The 22814-nt window shown below is 37.4% G+C and overlaps 1 protein-coding gene across 1 annotated transcript in view; it reads right to left on the bottom strand.

The window, feature by feature from the left end:
• LOC107747043 (autism susceptibility gene 2 protein-like) overlaps positions 1-14360 on the bottom strand; it is a gene marked incomplete at its 3' end in the record, with an annotated part of 374875 nt that extends 360515 nt beyond the window's left edge. The window contains exons 1-2 of the mRNA XM_016561457.1: positions 14053-14360; positions 11566-12270 (exon numbers count right to left, since the gene is read on the bottom strand). Coding sequence (XP_016416943.1) covers positions 11566-11838 — 273 coding nt within the window. The remainder of the gene's footprint in view (positions 1-11565; positions 12271-14052) is intronic.
• Positions 14361-22814: the final 8454 nt, after the last annotated feature.

The raw sequence follows: 22814 nt of genomic DNA, 5'->3' as shown, positions 1-22814 counted from the left end.
GTTGGAAGATCTTGATGAATAGCTACAGGATATAAAATCAAGCCAAACGGCGTCCCTGCATATGGCGTGTATGGGGAAAAATAGCTCTACCCTGGCCAACAAAAACATACAATCCAAAGAAGGAAATTACAGGCCGCCATTTGTATCTCTTATAAAAAATACTTTTAGAATTACTTTATAAATTAATAGCTAATGCCAACTTTTACTATGTTACATTAGACATATCTAAACACAACAACAATCCAGTAACTTTATTTTGTGTGGGGGTTTTTATTACTTTCCATCTTGCCTTTTTTTGGCATGCCATAGTGTACCTTTTCCTTGCTGTATTAGCAATTTGAAAACAAAAAGTTTAAATAAAACCAATCATTTTGTCATTAATGTATATTATTATTTTAGATAGTTGTTAACGTTTATGAGTACTGTTAGGGGCCATTCACACAGAATGCATTTTGGCTTTGAAGGCATGAAACAGCCAGTGGAATGGGTGAAAAAACATAAGGACTAGAGGTGTTTTTTTTAGAACACTTGTCAATGCACGAGACGCTGCAAAAGACATGAGTGCAACAGTCAAACACTTCTGTTCAATGCATTTACATAGAAAAGCGATGTAAAGCAGCACAATGGAATAAAAAAAGTGTTTTGTTTCATTAGCTCCTTGCACATATTTTCTCTTTTTTTTAAAGCATTAAGCAGGTCCATAAGTAAAAAAGAACTGTCATTAGTGAACTCTTCAAGGATAAGTCAGTCTCTTGTTTTTTAACCACTTTTTTTTAGGTTTGTCAGTAAGGGACGATCTTAAAATGTCAACCCTTTTAACATGATTTTGTACAGTAAACAACTGATCGCTATTTATATGTCAAAATGTTGGTATAAATATTAACATTAAATTCTATTTAAGTCTTTTTATTATTTACTTTTTAAAAAATCGTCTTGTCAAACTGCCTCATGGGTGCCTGTTTCATAGAAGGACATTTAAGCCTTTAGGAGGAGAGAAAGGAGCTCTGCTCACCTCCGCTTGTCCTGTCTCGACTTGACTTTGTCTCACACAAAGAAAGATCAAGTTGCTTCTGGGTATGTGCATGTGAAGCAGGGTTAGAAACGTGTGAGAGGAAGTGTGCTATTCCTCCACACAAGAGAACAAGGATAATTAATGAGTGGTGTCCCACCAGATACTAACTCACATACATGCCAGATGTATTATTATTATAAACCTACTCAGGCAAGTCGGTTGTATTTGAATAAAAATGTAATTTGCCTAAGCATTAGCGGTGCGAGTTGGAGCAGCATATCTTCTCTTTGCAGACTAGCATTTTTACAGCTACACCTAGAAGCATACGGGTTAGACTTCGGGCTACACTTAACACTGCTATTTGATACATTATTTACATCTACACAAAAGCAGAGAGCTCAGCGTATGCTCTCTGAGAGTGTCTCTACTAAAGCAAGCATTACTAGTACAACAGTTCATTTTGAAAGAAATAATTACTAACCTTAAAGGAATAGTTCTGTGTTCAGTAAACAAGTTAAGGTGCAAATTTTCACAGGTAAAATCCAGTCATCTCAATAGGTATCTGTGCAATTGTGAGTTTTACATAAGGGTGAAAAAGTTCCCCATGCAGATTTTACTTCAAGTTACCATGTCCACTTTTGCAGCATTTTTTAAAACTATGTTGAGAACTAACTGGTACTGAAACAGGGGGCTTCATGACTGTGGCATCCAACCATATGCCACAAATGCTACGAGTTTAACTAGTATTAAACTTCCTTTAAGCCTTAGACTTCAGTATATAGTGACCCTGTTTCGGAAACACAGAAGGAAATGTTGTGTAAACTCCAGTGAGTGAGTTTTCTTTCTCAGAAGCACAGGTTTTTTAACAATCACTACTGCAGCCAGTGAGACAAATTTGTTCTCAACGCTTCATTTAGGAAGGTCATTGGGGTAAAAGAACATCTAGAAACAGAAAAGAAAAGTGTCAAACCTTGATCAAGAGGAAAAACAGGAAATAAAATCTCCAAGTCCTGCCAACCGTGAATGGCCATATGCCCACCAGAGACCATTGAGGATCATGGGAAATAAATTACAAGGTGTCCTTCATTCACAAAACACATTCAATTTTCCCATTACAACATGTTTGCAAACTCAAAATCTTTTTTTTTTGTAGTTTTGAATCCAATTTCACACACATAGGTGAATACAGAGACCAAATACACATTAAACTCATCTACATGGACCCATATACACCATTTAGTTTAAAAACTGTTAACATCTTAACCATTTTTGTCGTTTTTAATTAAAAGCTACGAAGGCTTCAGTGCATATCAGTGAACAGATGTTTGGAGGGAATGCTGACTCTCTCGCTCTCACACACCACACACACACTATCCCCTCTGCACACCCTCACAGGGTCACTAATGATATTCTTGCCACACCATTTAAACATGAGAGCAAACATTTACTGTGGTTAACAGCCCTCCTGCAACACCCAGGCTATTACCACAGCTGCTGCTTAAAGTGTGTGTGTGGCATGGCACCTGGATATGGCCACAAAATTATGATTTACATATGTTTGTCTCTGTATACGAATCGATATTCACATGTACATCGGGTGTCCCACCTGGATATGTCAATGGCACCATTACATGTGCAGCTGTCGCAAGACACTTGCGTCGACACTGAATTAAAGCTCTTACAACAATTAACCTTCATCACACCTGTATTTGTCACACTTTTTAACCAATTACCTTTCACAACCAAGCACATCTTCGTTTTTCGTTTCTCCTTTAACAAGTACACAGTGTTATTTTCCTTTTGAAATGCCTCTAAAGATCAAATAAATGTCAGGTCATGGCTAATATTGTCAGTGATTAGATGATTGCTTTTACTAGAGCCAAAATGAGAGAAAACCCGTTCGAACAACACTGCTAATTAATGAGCTATTTCAAACTATTTTAATCATGCAGAAAGCAGACAAATCCTGCTGGGCAAAGATTATTCAGTATTGATGCTAGCTTGATATTTAGTTTAATTGTAGACACCTGTGCATTAGTTTTAGACAATATATTAAGTTCTGGTTCTACAAACAACACATCCATCTTAAAATGTGACAGTTTTTCACATCAGCATCATGTGGTGGTGACTTGATTCAGAAGTTTATACTACAACCAAATTTGTATAGTATATATTGTAAATAGCATTAGAGATTAAAAGTGTGCATTCATTTGCACTATTTGGGATGACTTCCTCTTCACAAACTTCCTCTTCAAAAACAGATTTTTTAAATGTGTAAGAGTTGAAGAGTAAAGTTAACAACCAATAATTTATTTCAAAGTCAATAATTAATCATTACGGTTAGAGATTTGGCTGACTGATCCTTAGCCATCTTCAAGAATCGGCTAAAAACACATCTCTTCCATCTTTTTTTGACCCTCTAACTCTAGCACTCTCTATTCTAATTCTATTTAAAAAAATAAAATAAAAAAAACCTAACACTAGCTTTTCTAATCTTTTTGTATTCTATCTATTTGTTTTCTATATATATATATATATATATATACTGTATATATTATCAAACAATGCATTTACTGAACAAATAGCTTTTTCTTTAAATAAATTCAATTACAATGAAAATTTCCTTAGGGATAAAAATCTACCTTAGCTTGTGCTCTAAACCAGTGGGAGCCTTTTTACGTTACTCTAAGGTTACAATTAACAGCAGAGCCCAAACTTAAATTAAATTACTATTTAAATAAATAAAAATTAATTACCTCTAACTCTAGCTTGCTCTATTCTTTTTCTATTCTATCCTTTTTTCCTTTATTTATTATATAATAAAAAAAAAAAAACCTTGCTACTTGTACTGCGTTAAGCTAACTGAGACTTGTTATAGCACTTGCATATCATTACACTTTTGTTGATTTTTGATTGCTTCCATTGTCCTCATTTGTAAGTCGCTTTGGATAAAAGCATCTGCTAAATGACTAAATGTAATGTAATGATTGCTACAAAGCTTTTTACAATGTGACTACAAAGTAATACTATGCTTAGCCACCTAATTTTATTGTAAGAATGGTTTCAGACTTTCAGCCATCTGTAACTTGAATGTGCAAGGCGTCTGGTGTACAAAAACAGTCCATTACACTGCTTGAAATTGCAAACCGGTATTTATCATATTATTTAAATTCAGTATCATAATCATGAACACATAGTGCAAGTAGTTTTGCTGTTAAACTGCACTTCGTTATTCTTCTAGTTATTTACACAGCAGCCAATAAAATGGAAGTTTTCCAGATTCACAGAAAATAGCTTCTGCATTGCAAAATATGGTAGACACTAACATATAAATTTGTATACTTTACCATCATCAGCAAAGTATGAACAAAAGACAGCCTTAACTCCACATTTAGCTGAAGTTGAATTGCTTTTGGCATGTTTTGTATCTTAAATGATTCACTCTTTTTGCCCAGTAGCTTCAGTTGCAATCCCATATCATGCATTAATAACCCAACAACAGCAAAAGTATTGCTACACATTTATGATCCAAAACTTCATCCAAAAAGGGACACGATTTAAGTAGGAAGGAATGTAAAAGTGTAACAACCGTATGATCCATCGGCTGCATTTAGCATGCCTTGGAGTGACAGGACGGTATATTTGATGTGTCAGTCATGGCTCCTACAGCGCTGTATTAATGCATATCACACATCATATTGTGACAGTTTCAAATGAGGTCTAAATGAATATCAGCTGTCACTGCCATGAGTAGATATAAGCACTGTTAGGGAGGAAATTAATTGATGGCTTAAAGTGACATTTGTCATGCATGAAAATATTCAGAGTATGCCTTAAACAAAACCACCTGCGATTTTCAGTACTAAAGAAATTAGTGTTTTTATTCATTTCGCAAGATGAGTGTTCTTTCTTTATTCCGACATAATTATTAACATATTTTTACATGTGTTTTTAACTAGCCACACGTGCAATGTCAATATATTCAGTGCAACAATATTCTTCTCAATGAAGAGTGTAATCAATTCCTCACCCTTTCTTTATCTGTCTCTCCCTCTCCATCTTTCGATTTGTCTGCTAAACAGCAAAGAGACATCTACAGCTCAGAAAATCTATAGCCTGTCTCACAATTCTGCCAAGAACACATTTCTGTCATAGCGCATTTGACACGATTACATCACAATAGACAAAATAAACACTTTGCGCATTTCCTCATAAATACCAGACAATTTACACGCACACGTGTTTAAAGTGTAGTGTGTAAGTGTTTAAAACTGAAGTGTGTAATTTTTTGGGGGATGTAAACACACTTTCTGCTCTCCCGGCTTAATTTGTAGAGACAGCAATAAGTAAGATTTGAAGGTTTATTTCCCTTACTATTTATACACTTCAGCCTTATGGAATATTCCAGGTTCAAGTTAACCTCAGTCGACAGGACAAGGAAAAATCTAGGTCACAGTAAAGCACTTAAAATGGAAATTTGGGGCAATTTTGTATTATTTTAAAATAAATATTCAATAGAACAACCATGAGACATAAATAATATGCTATGATTTTAGTGTAAAAAGTGGTCATGATAACGTAAACATTAAAGCCTTAAAACCACTGAATCACAGACAAAAATAACATACAATTGAATGAAAGAATTAATGAGAAGCTTCACATGTTTGCTTAAGTCCTACAAAATAATGAACTGCATTTACTTCCATTGCAAGTGCCTTGTTGTAATCTTTTTAAAGAAAACATTGCAATTGTTTTAAAGAAAACAAAAGACGAGTTGAAATTATAATTCTTTGGTAATTAACATAGTACCACAAACGCTGAACTTAACTGGGTACTGAACGCTGAATATTCCTTTAATGACTTTTCCAAAACAATTTACATTATGAAGATGATTCACACTTATGCAACTAAACACATGTGCCCATTTGTAAACCTTAATGAATGCATAACACTGAGTTCATTCACATATCAAATGAATTACAAGTTGTCAGGGTGCTTTTTGTCTTGCTGTGGCATTAGGCGATTACAGATTAAAGATTTGCCCCTCTGGGCCCCGTGCCAACCCCTCCTCCGGCCATGACCTAATTTCCTCTTTCAACCATCTATTGCCTGACATGATGGGTCCCCGCTCTGTCTTTTTCCTGTCTCTTTCTGAAATGCTAATCTGATGTCAAAACTGACATTTTTTCCAGAACTGCATTTGAGTTATTGCAGGCTGTGTAAATATTTATAAATGATAAAAGCGCAGTCTGAAATCATTAACATGCCACTTAAGACTCATCAACTTAGCTAAAGAAGAGAACATTATAGTGTCAAACACAAAAAAGAAACACTTGATTTGTTCACATTAGGATCTGAAAAGCCATTTTGAATGTCAACTGAAAGAGAAAAGCCATTGTGATGACCAAACGCTTTGTTTTGCACCAGGCACGTGCTAGCACATTAGTATTATTTACACTGACTTAACCATTTTCTTATGAGTGGATCAATGGAGTGGGGAATGCGCGCAGGGTGACTGCTGTTCTCAATCAAATGAGCTCGGAGCTTTATAACACAATGATCACATAAAGTGGTTTAAGGGCACCAGTGGTGCAGGCATTAAGTAATATTGAATTGGGGATGCAGGGGCGGGCAAGGGGGAGGAGGTTGAAACGATTACGTGGCAACTTTGTGCTCAGGGACCAAGGGGGAGGAGGTTTGTCGAGGCGGCCCAGGCCTGATGATTTAGTAATTTCTCAAAGTGGTGTAACACACTGCCTCTCAGGCCTGTCGTTCCAGCACTAAGCAGCATTAATAAACACCCGCTGCTGATGGCTCACTTCTATATGAGCGAGTCTGTCCACTGGAGTGGAACGAGTTTGATTTCAATGTGTCATTTGGGAATACCTGTACGAATTCTTCAAGCACCTCCTGGCAAATTGAGGACAAATTCCTTATCAAATTGAAACCATCAAGGGATTGTTGTAAAAGAAGGACAAGAAATAGAAATGGTGAGGCAGAGGAAGAGAGATAGAGGGACAGTTTAAATGTAATTGGATAAAGAGAGAATAGGTGTATTGGATAAAAAGTAAGATGGCTCTGATGTATTGTAAACATTGATCCGTATGGACAAACAAACACTGCTACATTTATGGGCCAAAATCACAACAGCAAACAATCAGTGCAAAATGGATATAGGCTAAATTCATGTGGAAATAATAAATGTAATAAAGTTGGAGCTGTGGCATAGTGGTTTGTGTTGATGTTTTTTTATGCAGAAAATGTGATTCCTGCTTTTGTCATCTCCCGTTCTAGTTTTCCCATCTTCCTCATTTTTTCCAAACCTTTTCTAGATTCAATATTAATAATAATGGCAAAAAACAAGCCAGAATAACACAACACAAAACAAAAAAAACAACTAAAACACAAAACAACAAACAAAAAAGCACAACACCACAACACAAAACAAAAAAACTAAACTAAAACTAAACAAAAAAAAACACCACAATGCAAAACACAACTAAAACACACAAAACAAAAAAAACAAAACACCACAAAACAGTAAAGAACTAAAATACAAAACAACAACCTAAACAAAAAAACACCACAATGCAAAACACAACTAAAACACACAAAACAAAAAAAACAAACCACAAAACAGTAAAGAACTAAAATACAAAACAACAACCTAAACAAAAAAACACCACAACACAACACAACCAAAAAACTAGGGATGCATCGATCCGATAATCAGTATCGGTATCGGTTCCGATACTGGCATTTTCTGCCGGATCGGGTATCGGTCAGAGGAGACCGATCCAAATCCGATATTGTGCGAATACTATACTGTGCTATTGTTAAGCCCATAAAGCACCATAAAGTTTTTGTGCGCTAGATATCAAATGTTCTGAAGCTGTTCAATGTGAGGTAGAGATGAATATTTCGTTAATAAGTCGTTAAATTCAAGTTTACGTAAACTCTTCTCTCAGCTGCAGCTGTCTGTCATCCTTCATGAGTGCTCAATAACTAAGATTTGAAACTGTTAAAAGAAAAGGCTCAAACTATTGCACAGATATTACACACATATAGAGACATCAATATCTCTATAATTTTTCTATGCTGTGCGCTGTGATTCCATGTTGCTTCAAGCGCATCATTCTGCGCACGGGATGTGCATAAGCGCTTTGTGCCGCTCTGTATTGGAACCATACCCTTTCGTACTATAATACTTTTGCGCAATGAAAGATTATTAATAGTCTTTCTTGTTCTGTCCTATCAATCATATGTTGCTGCCTTTATTACTGTGCTATACATTTAAAAGAAATGTCTTTTAGTTTATAGTAGGCTATATATTTATATAATTATATTTACTTGTTTTTCATGTATGTATTTTACAACAATACAAAGAGCAATGTGTAACATTTTACCAGATTTAGTCCTACACTTATTAACTTTAATTTGTTCCCCACTAAATAATGTTGTTTCACTAAATGTTTAGATTTTATAAAATTATTGTGCACCCATGATTCTTCTAGACTAGAGTATCTTTTGCTGCTGAATTATCCACTAACCTAGTTTATAATAGTATTTTTTGTCATAGATTATGATTATATATTTTTTTCATTTGTTCTTTTTAATTAAAATGCAGTTGTCTATATTTAGTATATTGTGTTTAACCGAGCGGCAACCTCCCGCTCTCTCTCGTGAAGCCAACAAGGAAGTGACTTAAACTGTAATTCGTCAACTGGCCGCTAGAGGCTGGCTGCAAAAGGGAGTCAATCCCATAGACTCCCCATGTTAAAATGCCCAACTTTCAGCAGCCAGCTCCCGCCTCTTTGCCCATTTTCGATTATCCGGGAGTGACGCGCGGTGACGCGCTGCCAAGATGGCGACGGCTGGCTCCGCCTACTTTAGGCTTCAAAACACTCGTCGGAATTCTACGGGTTACGTCACGGACACTACGTCCATGTTTTTATACAGTCTATGTGTTTAACACACAAAAGAGTGATGATAAGGTCAACACACAGAGGTATAGAAATTCTACATTGATTTAAAGAAAACTGCGCTTGTATTGAATCGGATCGGTATCAACAGATACTCAGAATTTTCTGGATCGGATCGGTTCTGAAAAAATTGTATCGTTGCATCCCTACAAAAAACACAACTAAAACTAAACAAAAAAAAAACATTACAACACAAAAAAACACACAACTAAAACAAAATAAAACCCACAGTAAACAGTAATAATACATTTTAATTATTACAGCATTTCAACTGTAATTTCTTAAAAGACCTTACATTAGAATAGACCGAGATACATTTGATTTGGCTAGCTGCACTGGCTCATTAAGTCCTGTGATCATCTCAGCTGCATGAATGAGAATGGAGCTGATTGCTGACATGCAGGATCTAGTCTAGGGTCTCCTGCTCTGTGAGGTTCTAAATGGAGCAAGACGAGAGCATGGACGGGACGGCTATGAGTCACAGATCCCAGAACAGTGAAGAGCGGTGAATGGGGATGTCACCCCTGGAGAACTGCGACTGCGGTTCAGAGCGCTAGCGTGACAGCGTAAGCTGCTGATGGGCTCCTTTCACAGATTACTGTAGTGAACATCCAACACAATGCAACAGCATCTGTAGGGGATGTGAGGGTAAAGCGTGCAAAGCTTTGTCGTGTCACACTATTGGGCTTTTAACAGCAAGAGCGACGCTGAAAGTCAGGATGACACTCTACAGATGTCCTGTCAAGACTGACAAATGAAACAATGGCGAAGGCCGATGCCACCTTCAAGTGCTCCTGGGAAGCACCTACGAAATGACACATCAAAGTCATAAACACAATATTGAAGTAACAGTGAATGACGGCCAAATATTGTACCATAAGTGAATACACCTGCATACCCAATCTCTGTTTAATTTATATATTTAGCTTAGTTTTTATCTACAAAATATTAATTAAAATGTAAATAATAATATAGAAAGAGAGCACCTGCCGCAGTTATAACTGCAGACATGTATAGTATACCTGAAGAAAGCTACTTGTTAGCAGGACCCCAAGCAAAAACTAGACCTTTCCAGTATCAAAATAGGTATAATTACAAAAATTCAGAGTTTCCCACTGGTAAAAAATTATTTCACTTTATAATTTCTGTGCACGTAACGCGTAATGACTATATTTCCAGCTCCACTTGGAGGCTGTAAACAGCCTTAAATTCATACAGCAGTTTTACTAATAAACAGAACAATAATAAACATCCACACAGTATGTTTGATCAGTCTGCCTAGATTATATGTAACAGACCAAAGCAGCTTGCTTAGTTTCAGTAAGGAGGCTGTCAAAATGAGTTTGAGATCTAGATGCCTTTTTTGTAGCTAACTTGGCTGGTACATCTAACCCTTATTTCAAACATCTGAAGTTTGAAATTTCACTTCCAGCCATGTAGGACTTTCTACATATAATTACATATCAAGTCGGTAATATAAACTTACATATAATTCTGTAGTCAAAATGAGAATAATGCAAAAGTGATTCCTATAAAAGTACAGTTAAACTTCAAACCTAGATCAGTTGAAATTATTCTTTCCACTGTAGGTATTATTTTTCATCTCAAAATGAGACAAGGCTTTGCTCCAGTTGCGTGTTTAAGTTGTTTCTTAAACTATTGATGCTTTTTTTTAGCAGAATCATCTTTCTTACCAAAATCTGTGACTAAATTCTTAATATAAGACTGAAATCTGTGACCTCAAGATCTACAATAGTTACATTATGACATCATGATCATCCATCTTCAGCTTCACCAGATGACATGAACATCTTTAGCAGATACATTATGACATAATTTCCATATATGATGATTTCTAAACATTTAGGCCTATATTAGATTCTTCAAGTCATTAACCTTCTCAAAACAGCATCTTAAAGCAGTAGGCTACCACATAACATCGGGCAATTGTCTCGTAAATGACACACTATACACTCAACTGTCTGGTGTATGAATTTTATAAGATTATTTTATCATCCAACATCAGAGTCCAAGCCCCTTTTATTCTTCTACATAAGGAAAGCTGCAACAGATAAACGCATGAAGTGTCCAACATTCCACACCGTTTTTTTTCAATTAAATAAGTGCATGATCTGGGTATTTGAAGTGCACTTCATGTTGGAATTTTCAGCCTGAACACACTAGTCACGCCATTTATACTACAAAATGACACAGAATCGCAATCGCAATATCTGTCAAAAAAATCGCAATTTGATATTTTCCCCCAAATCGCACAGCCCTACAGAATAGTGCATAAGCAAGCAAATTCGGACACAATTTACATCTTTGGCAGAAAAACAACAACCTATAAAGCCACATCTACTTGAATCACAAACTACAGAAAATCCAATACTGTGCAAACAGACCCAGGCAATTAGAGTCCAGAAAGAAGCAGTCTACAGACAATAATAAACCAGTCATTATGCCACGACTGAGCTTTTCACAGCCAAACCAAACAAGCACTTCCAAAAAACAGCAGTTAAAAACACATTCACGCAAAGGCCGCAGTACAAGGCTACCCTGGTCTCTTACCTCAAGAGCTTCCAGCGTCATAAATCCCGATATTGAGAATCCGTCAATGATGTCCTCCTCAGCAGAGGTAGACTCCTTCCTCTTCCTCCTCGGTGGCCTGGGTCGTGAGGAAGAGGAGGGGTTGGTGCTGTCTTCCCTCTCCGAATCTGAGGAGAATCGAAGCACGGTGCCCCGGACATGGTTATTCTTGATCCCGTTAGACACGTGCTCCTGGTCTCGCACCGACCGAGACTTCCGCTTTTTCCGGATCCCGCTGCACCTCGGGCCATCCATTTCACCAGATGACACACTCAAGCGAACACTTCCTGTTAGGAGGCTCTCGGCCTGCGCTCAGAGGTGGATGCAGAACGATTTCCAAACAAACACCTGTAATGGAAAGCTCAATAACTGTACTCCAGTGAGGGATGAGCAATTATCCAAATTCCAAAACCGGCTGATGCTATGTGACTTTGCTTGGAGTGCGATACGCACATGAGATTCCAGAAGGATAAATGCATATATCCACAAGCACAGAAATCCAAAATCGAATTCTGTTAAGGGTTGCCAAACTGGAAAGTATCCAAACTTCCAAATGCAGCCCACGTTTAAGGGAAACAAACTGGCAGACCACTTGAAGTGTCTTCCAACGGAGCTGTAACAGGTCTCCACATGGCTGTCCTCACGGACCCAACACTCTGTTTAAGTGCAGTCTGACGCCTTCCCATCCTACATGTCAAAGAGATAGAGAGCAGACGTTTGAAATGTTCTCTCTGAGAGCCTTCCCAGAATCCCCACCCTTAGCTATACATAGGAATATATCATGCAGGCATATGAATAAAGCAATTTTCACAACACATTTGGACTCTCTGCAAGAGATCATCTTAAGATGCCTTCCTTTTGATCTAATTCCACAATGGCTACAGTCACTTCCCTTCTTCCCAGATCTTACAGTTTCTTGAAAGAAAACAAAATCTATTGTAGGAAATTATTCAGAATGTGTTCTTGCATATTAATTAAATACATCATATAATGAGCCATTTACAGAGCTGGGTCTAGATCTCCAGTATTACATATTCAAGAGCTTATATTTCTCCTCCTGCACACTGTCATTATTCTGAGACTGCTATAACCGGAGACAGGAGGGGGAAATTATTCATTTTTCTTAACAGAGCTGTGAATCAAGAAAAAAAAAAGTCATTTTCTCACAGCAAATTTTAGTTCAGCTGATTACACAGACAGAACATTTATGGCTGACTTCCAGTCATCTTCTGTAAAGTCAGCCACAATCATTCTGCACTCTACTGATAATCTCTACTCAGGGTTCCTCTGTTTATTTTTCAATGTCACCAAACTATAGATAAAACTCTGAAAACCTTACTAAATCTGCCACCCTCAGGGTTGTCAAAAAGAATAGCAAATACAGCTTACATAGCAACATCAGCTCAAATTATTCATGCTAGGCATTATTTTTCATTAATCTCAAAATAAAACAAGACATTGCTCAAAATATTAAATCATTCTGTCATTAGTTATGTCAAGTTGTGTGCTGAAGTTTGTATCAGAATCATCTCAAGTCTGTGTCTAACATGTAAATATGACAAAAATATGTGACCTGAACATCTACAAAAGCTGCATTATGACATCATGATCATCAATCTTCAAATTCACCAAATGACATGAACACCTTTAGTAGCTACACTATGACATCATAATCAGCTATAAGCTTCAAATTAAATCACATGAAAAGCATCTACATTATGACATCATAATCACCTTCACTAAATCACTGACATATAAGCATTAACATAAACATCATTAGATGACATTAACAGCTGCATTATGCCAAAAATGTAAACTTTACAAGACAACATGAACATTTACAGTAGCAACAATGACATCACAATCAATCAACTTTACCAAATCCGCAACTACATTATGACATCATAATCAAGCATCAGCTTAAACATCATCTGATGACACGAACATGTCATTATATCAAAACTAGCCATAAATGTCAGTGTCTTATCCAGTGAAGTTTACAAGATACATAGGCATCATAAAATCAAGCATCAACGTGAACTTCACAAGATGACATGAACATCTACAGCAGCTACAGTATGACATCATTAGACACCCGTCAACTTAAACTTCACTAGCAACCAACCTTCATCTGTCTTCAGAATCCACCACTACCAAATATCAGTATTGCAATCTGACTTTTTCGAATTAATTATGCATTCAAGAAACATTTTACCAACAGCAATGACCAATAGTCCAGGTGGGCTATTATTACAAAGCTATTCCCAACCACATATCCTTTTAACCTGATGATGCCCTGTGCTGGCACTCCTGTCACACGCGCGCGCGCGCATACACACACCCCAAATATATATATAAATGGTTTTAATGTATTTACACTCCCTGCCAGCTCTCCCTTCACTCTCGCTGTCTTCCATGAGTCCTTTTTATCTCTCTCTCTCTTTCACTCCGTCAGTAAATCTCACGCACCGTGGCCGGTCCAGCCCACAGCAGCAGCAGCGCCTGGAACTGCCTCCTTCAGCTCTAGATCCACCAAAAAACAAAGCCTGCCTTCTCTCTTGCAGGACAAAAGCAACACATGCAAAGCCTGGCGAGTGGAGGAGGGCCGTACGAGCGAGTTGTCGGCATTCGGAATGCGCGCTGCTCTAGAACGGAAAACAAAAGAGAAATTTTTCCACAAACAAATAAATCCTGCAAGGAAGCGACGCTGCTCCTCTCCGCGAGTCCGTGCTTCAGGATCCCGGAGCGAGCGGGTGCCGGGCGCATTGATACATTACTGCCGCAGTGCCGCTTTACAGGCGATCCGCTTCCTCAGCGCATATAGTGCTGCGCTCTCTATAGAGAAGGCTCGGTTTAAATGCATAAGATATTCCTTTTAGTTACTCAATCTTATTAGACACTCTAAATGTACTTCAACATACCGTTCGTTTCCATTACACTGCCATCTGCGCTGATTATCAAAATAACGAAAACCACTGTATTATGGTACTGATTACTTGATTGATGCCTTCAATGAGGGTATGAATTAGGGTTTGACCGCCTCTATTTAAATGCTTAAATGCCACAGAAGTATGTCTTAAGACGTTTTAATTCGGTATTAATTCTACACATACTATAAAGAACTTTCAGTAGCGTTTTAAAACGTTTAATAGACCACAAAAGTTCGATTGTAGGAGAGTAGGCTACTTTTCAGCTGTTTACCTGAGGCGGTAACCATGTGAAGTGCTTTCCGTTTTCATACATTAAAATCTACATACGGTCATAACTAGATGCTCTTTAGATTTATTTATTACAAGAATATCATTTTTAAAAGACTATTTTTTGTTTGTTTAAAACAGCTGTTTAAAAAGCCATCTTACCCGTGGTTAATGTCATGGATTGGGTCAAACTGTGTGGGTTAAACGACCTTAAACTGTGTTCTTCCAAAATTACAGAATTATATTAAATAGGCCTATGGAATTATATGTAAATTATATATAGCCTAACTATACATTACCAGAAAAGAACACACTTATGATAGCCTGAATAATTAAAAACAAAAACTGAATCAATGCAAATAGATAGTATACAGTACATTAATACAGTTTATGTTTTGTCCCACTTTAAATGTCCTTCAACATACTGTCCGTTCCCATTACACTGCCATTTTTCATGGATTATGACAATGCAAACCATTGCATATTGTATTGCTCTGATTACTTGACTGATGTGTTAAATAGGAACCAATTAAATGCATTTGAGTTTGTTTAAAACATTCTTTAAATAGCCTACCAAAAGAACATTTGCTTCTAGATAATACACTAACATGACAAAAATTCAAAACACTCTGCACACTGAATCACGGCATAGCCAATTCAAGTCCGTTTTTTTTTACATGCAGACAAGAAAATAATTTGACATATTAAGAAATCTTGCAGCCTATTTGTAGTTTACAATGCCTATTGTCCCTTTAGGTTCTTCCATCTGTCCAACCACACTGTGTTGATCCAGGCCTCATCAGCACCAATGAATCAGTGAAAACAATCCTGAATTTATAGCATCTAAACTCGCTGGCTGCTAATCAGACTTAGTAATTGCACAGGCTATTAAATCTTCATTTGGCATTGCATGGGTTTTCAACCAAAACATCCAGCTAAAAAGCAGCACAAGTTTATTTTCAAACATGGCATCTGGCACAATGCATATCAAGGTGTTTTATCATAGTATGAAATACATAAAACAAGTCACTGCATAATCAAACACTTGTTCCCTTTTAACATTTTCAATGCCTTCAGGCTGTGCATGACTTTCTATGCCTCTAACACACAGCTATTAGGCAATTAGTAACTGATACTAGGCAAAATGAACAGTCAATTAAGTTTTCAAACACATCATTTACACTTATACGTTTGTGTACGAATGAGTCAGATGTTGTTTCTCATTCTTTTATACTATTTGTATTGCTCTTGTTATGTAACATAAAGAGGTTTTCCCTTTGGGCCAACCCTGGGGTGACCTTACGCACCCCTGCTATCAAACCGCACTGAAATCAGAGCCTAACTTTACCTATTCAAAATGTTTGAGAGGCACAGAACTGGTGGCAGATGGAGACAGATCTGGGAGACAGCAGTTTTGATATGTGATTTAGTCAGTTTTCTGCAGGTTTTATAAAGGTAAATTTAAAGGAAATTCAAGGAATAAATTGCAGTGAACATCAATATGTTATCTAAAAGTAAATGTATGGGAAGTACACAATGAGGTGTATTAGCAACACTTCAAAGTTTGAGAAAACAACTTCCTACTGATCTCCATTTTTAATTCATTAAAAAAAAGGCTTGAATGCCTCCAACACTAGAATATGGAAACAACTTTTACTGTAGTAATTATTTTTGTCTCATTTTTCCAGTTCAAAAACATTCTTAAATCAAGATCAATTTAATTTAGAAGCAAAATTACATAAGATAATAAGTCTTGTTTTCTCTGAAATTAATCAAAATGAAGTCAGTTTATGATTAAAACAAGAGCAAATATGTGCCAGTGGGCTCAGAAAAATCTCTTAGCTCAAAGGCAAAACAGATATGTTTTATTCCCCCTCAATTTTAGTCAATTTCTCAGAAAACAATACTTCATTTCTTCATTTGGCATTTCAATATTTGTTTATATTTGTACTGGAAAAGAAAATTACTGAGGAAGATAATGATTTTTGCAACATTTAATGCTGGGCCTGTATGAATTTAAGACTTAAGGCCTTCAGTTGTGGAAGAGCAAATTAAGATTTTTTAAGACCCGCAGAAACCCTGTTTACAACCAGTATAAAATTATGTGTCTACAAGGAGCTATTCAGCTTAGCATGAGTGATATCACCCACTTGATGTGTTTAATCCATCTCACACTCACCCCCCTTTTACGCATCCTGATAGAAAACACACAACAATTTATTCACGCCTCATTAAAAAGAGCACAATGCAATGCTTCAAGCAAGTATGACTCTGCAACACTTTCCACCATGTAAACTGTCAAGCATCAAGATATGGATTTTCTACTAGAGGTCCTGCAGTCCTGGGAATTTATTCAGCTAATACAGTGTGTTCTAAAGAGTGGGACGGTACAATTCCGGGTATATTTATATAGCATATAGATCTATGACTCTACGCTCCTCTGCCTGTGATTAATAGACCAATACACAAGCATAATAATGGGACTGTATCAATTAAATGTGTGCGAGAAGAGAGGAAAAAAATTTCCTTCTTAAAATCACAGCATTCCGCATCTCTATAAAATTGATTTTTAAAGCAACGATTGTCTCAGAGCATAACACGCATTACTTAATTCATTTTCGTGCAATCAGGCCAATATTGTCCTCACCCATCATTAACCAAATGCCTCATTTGCACTTTCATTAGCTATAAAGATTTTTCATTCTTTCTGGCACCCGATCGAGAGTCACTGTAACGATTTGCATGCTGTGTATCCATAGTGTTTTATCGATGTTGTCTGAAATAGCAGAGCGAGCTCTTCTATCTGCTCCCCCGGGAGAGAAGGGATGTAACAGCTGTCTCCTTGACACCAGATGGGCGGGACTGATTTTGTCATCCGTTTGTGAGCTTTTAATTACTCAGTAAAACACTCTAAATAGGCTAATGAAAAAAAAGCTGATGGTGAAAGGAAACCATTTCCTGTGATATTCAGATATTAATCCATTTCTAATGGTTTAATATTTTGATTCCATCAGCATAATATATGTAGACTGGCATCCCTATTTTCAAATAAAGTATATTATTATATAAAAAATCATGATTTTACAATATTTTACACTCATTTACAATCAAATATTGTATAATTGCATGTATTGCATATAGCACATTCAGATCGATGTCAGATGTTTTCTTCTTTTTCATTGTCATATTGCAAAAACATAGGCTTATCTTCCTGAACTGATAACACACTCGGAAGACAAGCAACTGTCAACTTTTAACAGAGCTAACTACTAAAAGAAGAACAGACTGATAATGTACTCACCCACAGACCATCCAAGATGTAGATGAGTATGTTTCTTCATTGGAACAGATTTGGATAAATTCTGCATTACTGTACATCACTTGCTCCCCAATGGATCCCTTGTAGTGAATGGGTGCCGTCAGAATGAGAGTCCAGACAGCTGGTAAAAACTTCACAATAATTCACAAGTATTCCACACGACTCTAGTCCATCAATTAACATCTTGTGAGGCAAAAAAGCTTCACGTTTTTAATAAACAAATCCATCGAGATGTTTATAACTTCAAATTGTTGAGTCGTTAAGTCCTAATACTGCTTTCGCTAAAGTCACCTTGTCTGAATCAGAAGCAAAATATGCACAGATCATTGCTTCACAAGATGTTACAGCAATTGATTGACTGGAGGATTGGATTACTTGTGAATTATTGTGACGTTTTTATCAGCTGTTTGGACTCTCATTCTGACAGCACCCATTCACTGCAGAAGATCCATTGGTGAGCAATTTCTCCAAATCTGTTTCGATGAGGGGGAAAAAGCATGTTCATCTTGCATGGCCTGAGAGTAAGTTACTTTTTCTGCAAATTTTCATTTTTGGGTAAACTATTCCTTTAAACATGGACTTGTAGCAAAGGCTACTAAAACAGAAGCAACTAAAAGACCTGGAGTTCTGATTGGGAAAGACTGGTAAAATGGAATAAAACAGAAACCACAACCATAAGAGAGAGTAAACCAAACAAATGTCCATCCTCTAGAGAAAAAAACTACTCAAGCAGCTGCAGCTAAATAAAAATCCTCAAGAATCAGTGATTCTACTGCGGTCCCTCGGCTCAGAATCTTCCAGACACCTATCAAACACATTGACAGTGCAGATGAAGTCTCTACAGCCCAGAGGAAAACATCACATTGCAGACAATTAAAGGTTTACCACAAACACACACACACACATCACCATTCAAAAGCTTTTTCAAACACCCAACTGATGTAAAACCTTATTATCCAAAAAAATGAAAATTCTGTCATCATTTACTCACCCTAATGTCTCATTTCAATCCCAAACTACCACTTTAAAATCTGTCATTATGGTTTAAATGCCACTCATTCCTCTTGTTCCAATCCCTGCCTGTGCTGACAGTCACAGTGTAACACATGGACCTCTGCCAGCATATTATTACCAACTTTAACAGCCATCTGTGACTCTGACTCAGGGGATGAGGTTTTGATAACTCCCCTGTCATTCCTTGTCATTCTCTCCACCGTGACAAATACATGTGTATATGTGCTGTATGTAGAGATATGTGGGGATAAAAAATCATTGTAGCATTCATATCAACAAAGCAATATTTATTCGTACAGTTTTCAAAAACAGTTTTCAACGTGCCGACAACAAATTGCCATTTATGTGAATCACACCACGCTAAAGTGTGTTTACTAAAGTGACATGTGGCACAAAGGTGTAAAATCTCCCAACACCAAACATGTTTATATGAAATCAAATATTTAAGTGAATAAAACAAGACTGTAAGACTACTTGCCTCATATAAACATATCAGATTTTTTTTGTCTGCATGTTATTCATGAAAATAAACACAATCCATCACCACTTTGTCTAACGTGTCTTGTCTGTATATTCTGTGGAATACCAGCACACATGTACAGATACAGAAACAAGTATGAATGAAAGAAATAGATATATATTACATATGCATGCTGAATATATATATATTACATATGCATGCTGTAGCAGTCATATCAACAAGGGGAAGTCGTGGCCTAATGGTTAGAGCGTCGGACTCGTAACCCAAAGGTTGCAGGTTCGAGTCTCGTATTGGCAGGGATTGTAGGTGGGGGGAGTGAATGTACAGTGCTCTCTCCCACCTTCAATACCACGACTGAGGTGCCCTTGAGTTGGACACCGAACCCCCAACTGCTCCCCGGGCGCCGCAGCAAAAATGGCTGCCCACTGCTCCGGGTGTGTGTTCACGGTGTGTGTGTGTTCACTGCTGTGTGTGTGCACTTTGGATGGGATAAATGCAGAGCACTAATTCCGAGTATGGGTCACCATACTTGGCCACATGTCACGTCACTTTCACTTTCGTGTTTGTTTGTTTGTTTTCATTTGTTGCCATATGATGCAAAAATCTGCAAAATGCCATGACAAATTATTTTTAGTGCAGTTTACATAAATTTAACTAGAATTTCTAAAGAAAATGCGAGTAGTGCGTGCTCATGCAAAACTCATCAAACCTGGGTGGTTGCCAGGACTTGGCTATGCATTTGCTACAGCATTCTGGGTCAACCTTTGAATGCTTGTTTGTTTGACAACAGCCTTGTTCAAAGGTTATGAGAGTTTTTTTAATAAACATTTAATATCTTTTAAATATACACACAAAGAGAACAACAGCTACAACGAAAGATTGATGGATGTAGAAAGAACAGAAATAAAGGATGGATGGATGGACAGACAGACAGACAGATGGACAGACAAGCAAGTTGATTGAACAGATAGAACAGAATGACTGACAGAATGATGAATGGATGGATGGACAGACGAGCAATTTGATAGATATAGAAAAGATGGATAGATAATAGATAGAGAAAGAGATGAATAGAATAGATAGAACAGAACAACTGACAGAATTATGGATGGATGGACGGATGGATGGATGGACAGACGAGCAATTTGATAGATATAGAAAAGATGGATGGATACATAATAGATAGATGAATGAATAGAATAGACAGAACAAAATGACTGACAGAACAATGGATGGATGGATGGAGAAAGAACAGAAAGAAAGGACAAATGGATGGACAGACAGACTGACGGATGGACAGATGAGCAAGTTGATAGATATAGAAAAGATGGATGATAATAGATGAATAGATGAAAAGAACAGAACGACTGACAATGGATGGATGGAGAAAAAAAAGAAATAAAGGACAGATGGATGGATGGACAGACAGACGGATGGACAGACAAGCAATTTGCCAGATATAGAAAGGATGGATGGATAGATAATAGATAGATGAATAGATGAATAGAATAGATAAAACAGAATGACTGACAGCGTGATGGATGGATGGATTTGTTCCTATACTTCTATTTCTGTATATAGTACATTATTTAATTTTTCTTTTTTTATTATATTAGTGTTATATTACATCCCTACTGTGTTATTCCTATGTATGTCTGCACTATGTTTGTACTTTCTTCTACACTGGAAGCTCCTGTCGTCACGTCAGATTCCTTGTGCGTGTAAACATACTTGGTAATAAAGCTCTTCTGATTCTGATTCTGATTATGAATAAGAGAAAGAACAGAAATAAAGGACAGATGGATGGATGAATAGACAGACGGATGGACAGACGAGCAAGTTGATAGATATAGAAAAGATGGATGGATAGATAATAGATGAACAGATGAATAGACAGAACAGAGCAACTGACAGAATAATGGATGGATGGATGAGAAAGAAGAGAACAATGGATTGATGGGCAGGTTGATAGATACAGTACTGAATAGATGAAGAAATGAATAGATTGACAGATCGATGGACAGATAGAACGATGGATGTATGTATGGATTAAATTCAATGATAAATTGATAGCACAATAGATTGATTAGATTGATAGAACTACTGATAGAAAAACTGACAGAATAATAGATAGAACGATAGAAAGAACGAAAGTACGATACCAACTTCCTGTGATACCAACTACCAGTCAATTTGACACAGTTAAAAATTCTATTGCTACATCTTTGATGCCAATATTTAGTTTGCATCTGGCTGCATTAAATCAGCGCAGACCCCCAACAAGTCTTCTTGTCTAGAAATTTGGGTTGACGGGTGATCTATAAAAGCCTGCCTTTTTTTCCACTAAGTAAAAGACGAAAAGTTAAATGGGTAAAACAGCTTCCCCAAAACAGTGTCAAGGGGTGAGCGCGAAACATTCGGTGACCCTGCTGCGAGCCTGTCATTCAGTGAATCAACACTGCTCCATTACCTCCTGCACCCTCTTGTCAAGATTACAAAAAAGCTTTTACTTCAAATGCATGTTTAAGAGTTTTCCTCGCAGGGCTTTGGGAGGGTGAAGTGGAGAGGGGAAGGCAAGCAGAGGATGGATTGTGGAAGAGAGGTACAAGTGCTATGTTTTTCTTTTGCCGTTTTACAGCATGGCAGGAAGTTCGCATTACTCTGCTTCCTGTCGTACATGCTGCACTGGATCTGCTGAATGTCCAATAACAGAAGGGCCATTAGCTCAAAGCATGTGTCGGGGGGCCGTGCGACACAGATGAGCCTCTGAAAACTATTCCTCTTCCCTGGCACTGCGACATTCAGCCATCCGAATACACAATTTACAGAGAGATATGTAAATACGCCATATTCTCTCAGCCCCCATCTTGAAAGCACGCACACACACTAATTGTTCCTTTTAAGAGGCAAAATGAGAACGGTATCTCATTGTGCAGGCAGAAGATGGAGAGAGAAACGCAGAGAGAGAGAGAGATAGAGGGATCTCTCCGGAGTAGGAGGCAGGGATATTTTCCAATTATTCAGCCTTTCTCTGCTATCCCAGAGGGCAAGCTCTGGAGCACAAGAGAGGCAAAGAGAAAGTCGCACTCGTTTATTAGTATTAGGGGCCTCTTCTGTTTTTCCTCCCAGGCCTGTGGTCCCTACACACAGTGGCAGAACACACACATGCACACGCGCACATGCACGCACACACGCACACACACACACGCACACACACACA

Source organism: Sinocyclocheilus rhinocerous, unplaced genomic scaffold, assembly GCF_001515625.1.
Source record: "Sinocyclocheilus rhinocerous isolate Xijiao unplaced genomic scaffold, SAMN03320098_v1.1 scaffold708, whole genome shotgun sequence".
Lineage (NCBI taxonomy): Eukaryota > Metazoa > Chordata > Actinopteri > Cypriniformes > Cyprinidae > Sinocyclocheilus > Sinocyclocheilus rhinocerous.
Note: the sequence above shows the minus strand (reverse complement) of the source record. Positions and strands in the feature narration are given on the sequence as shown.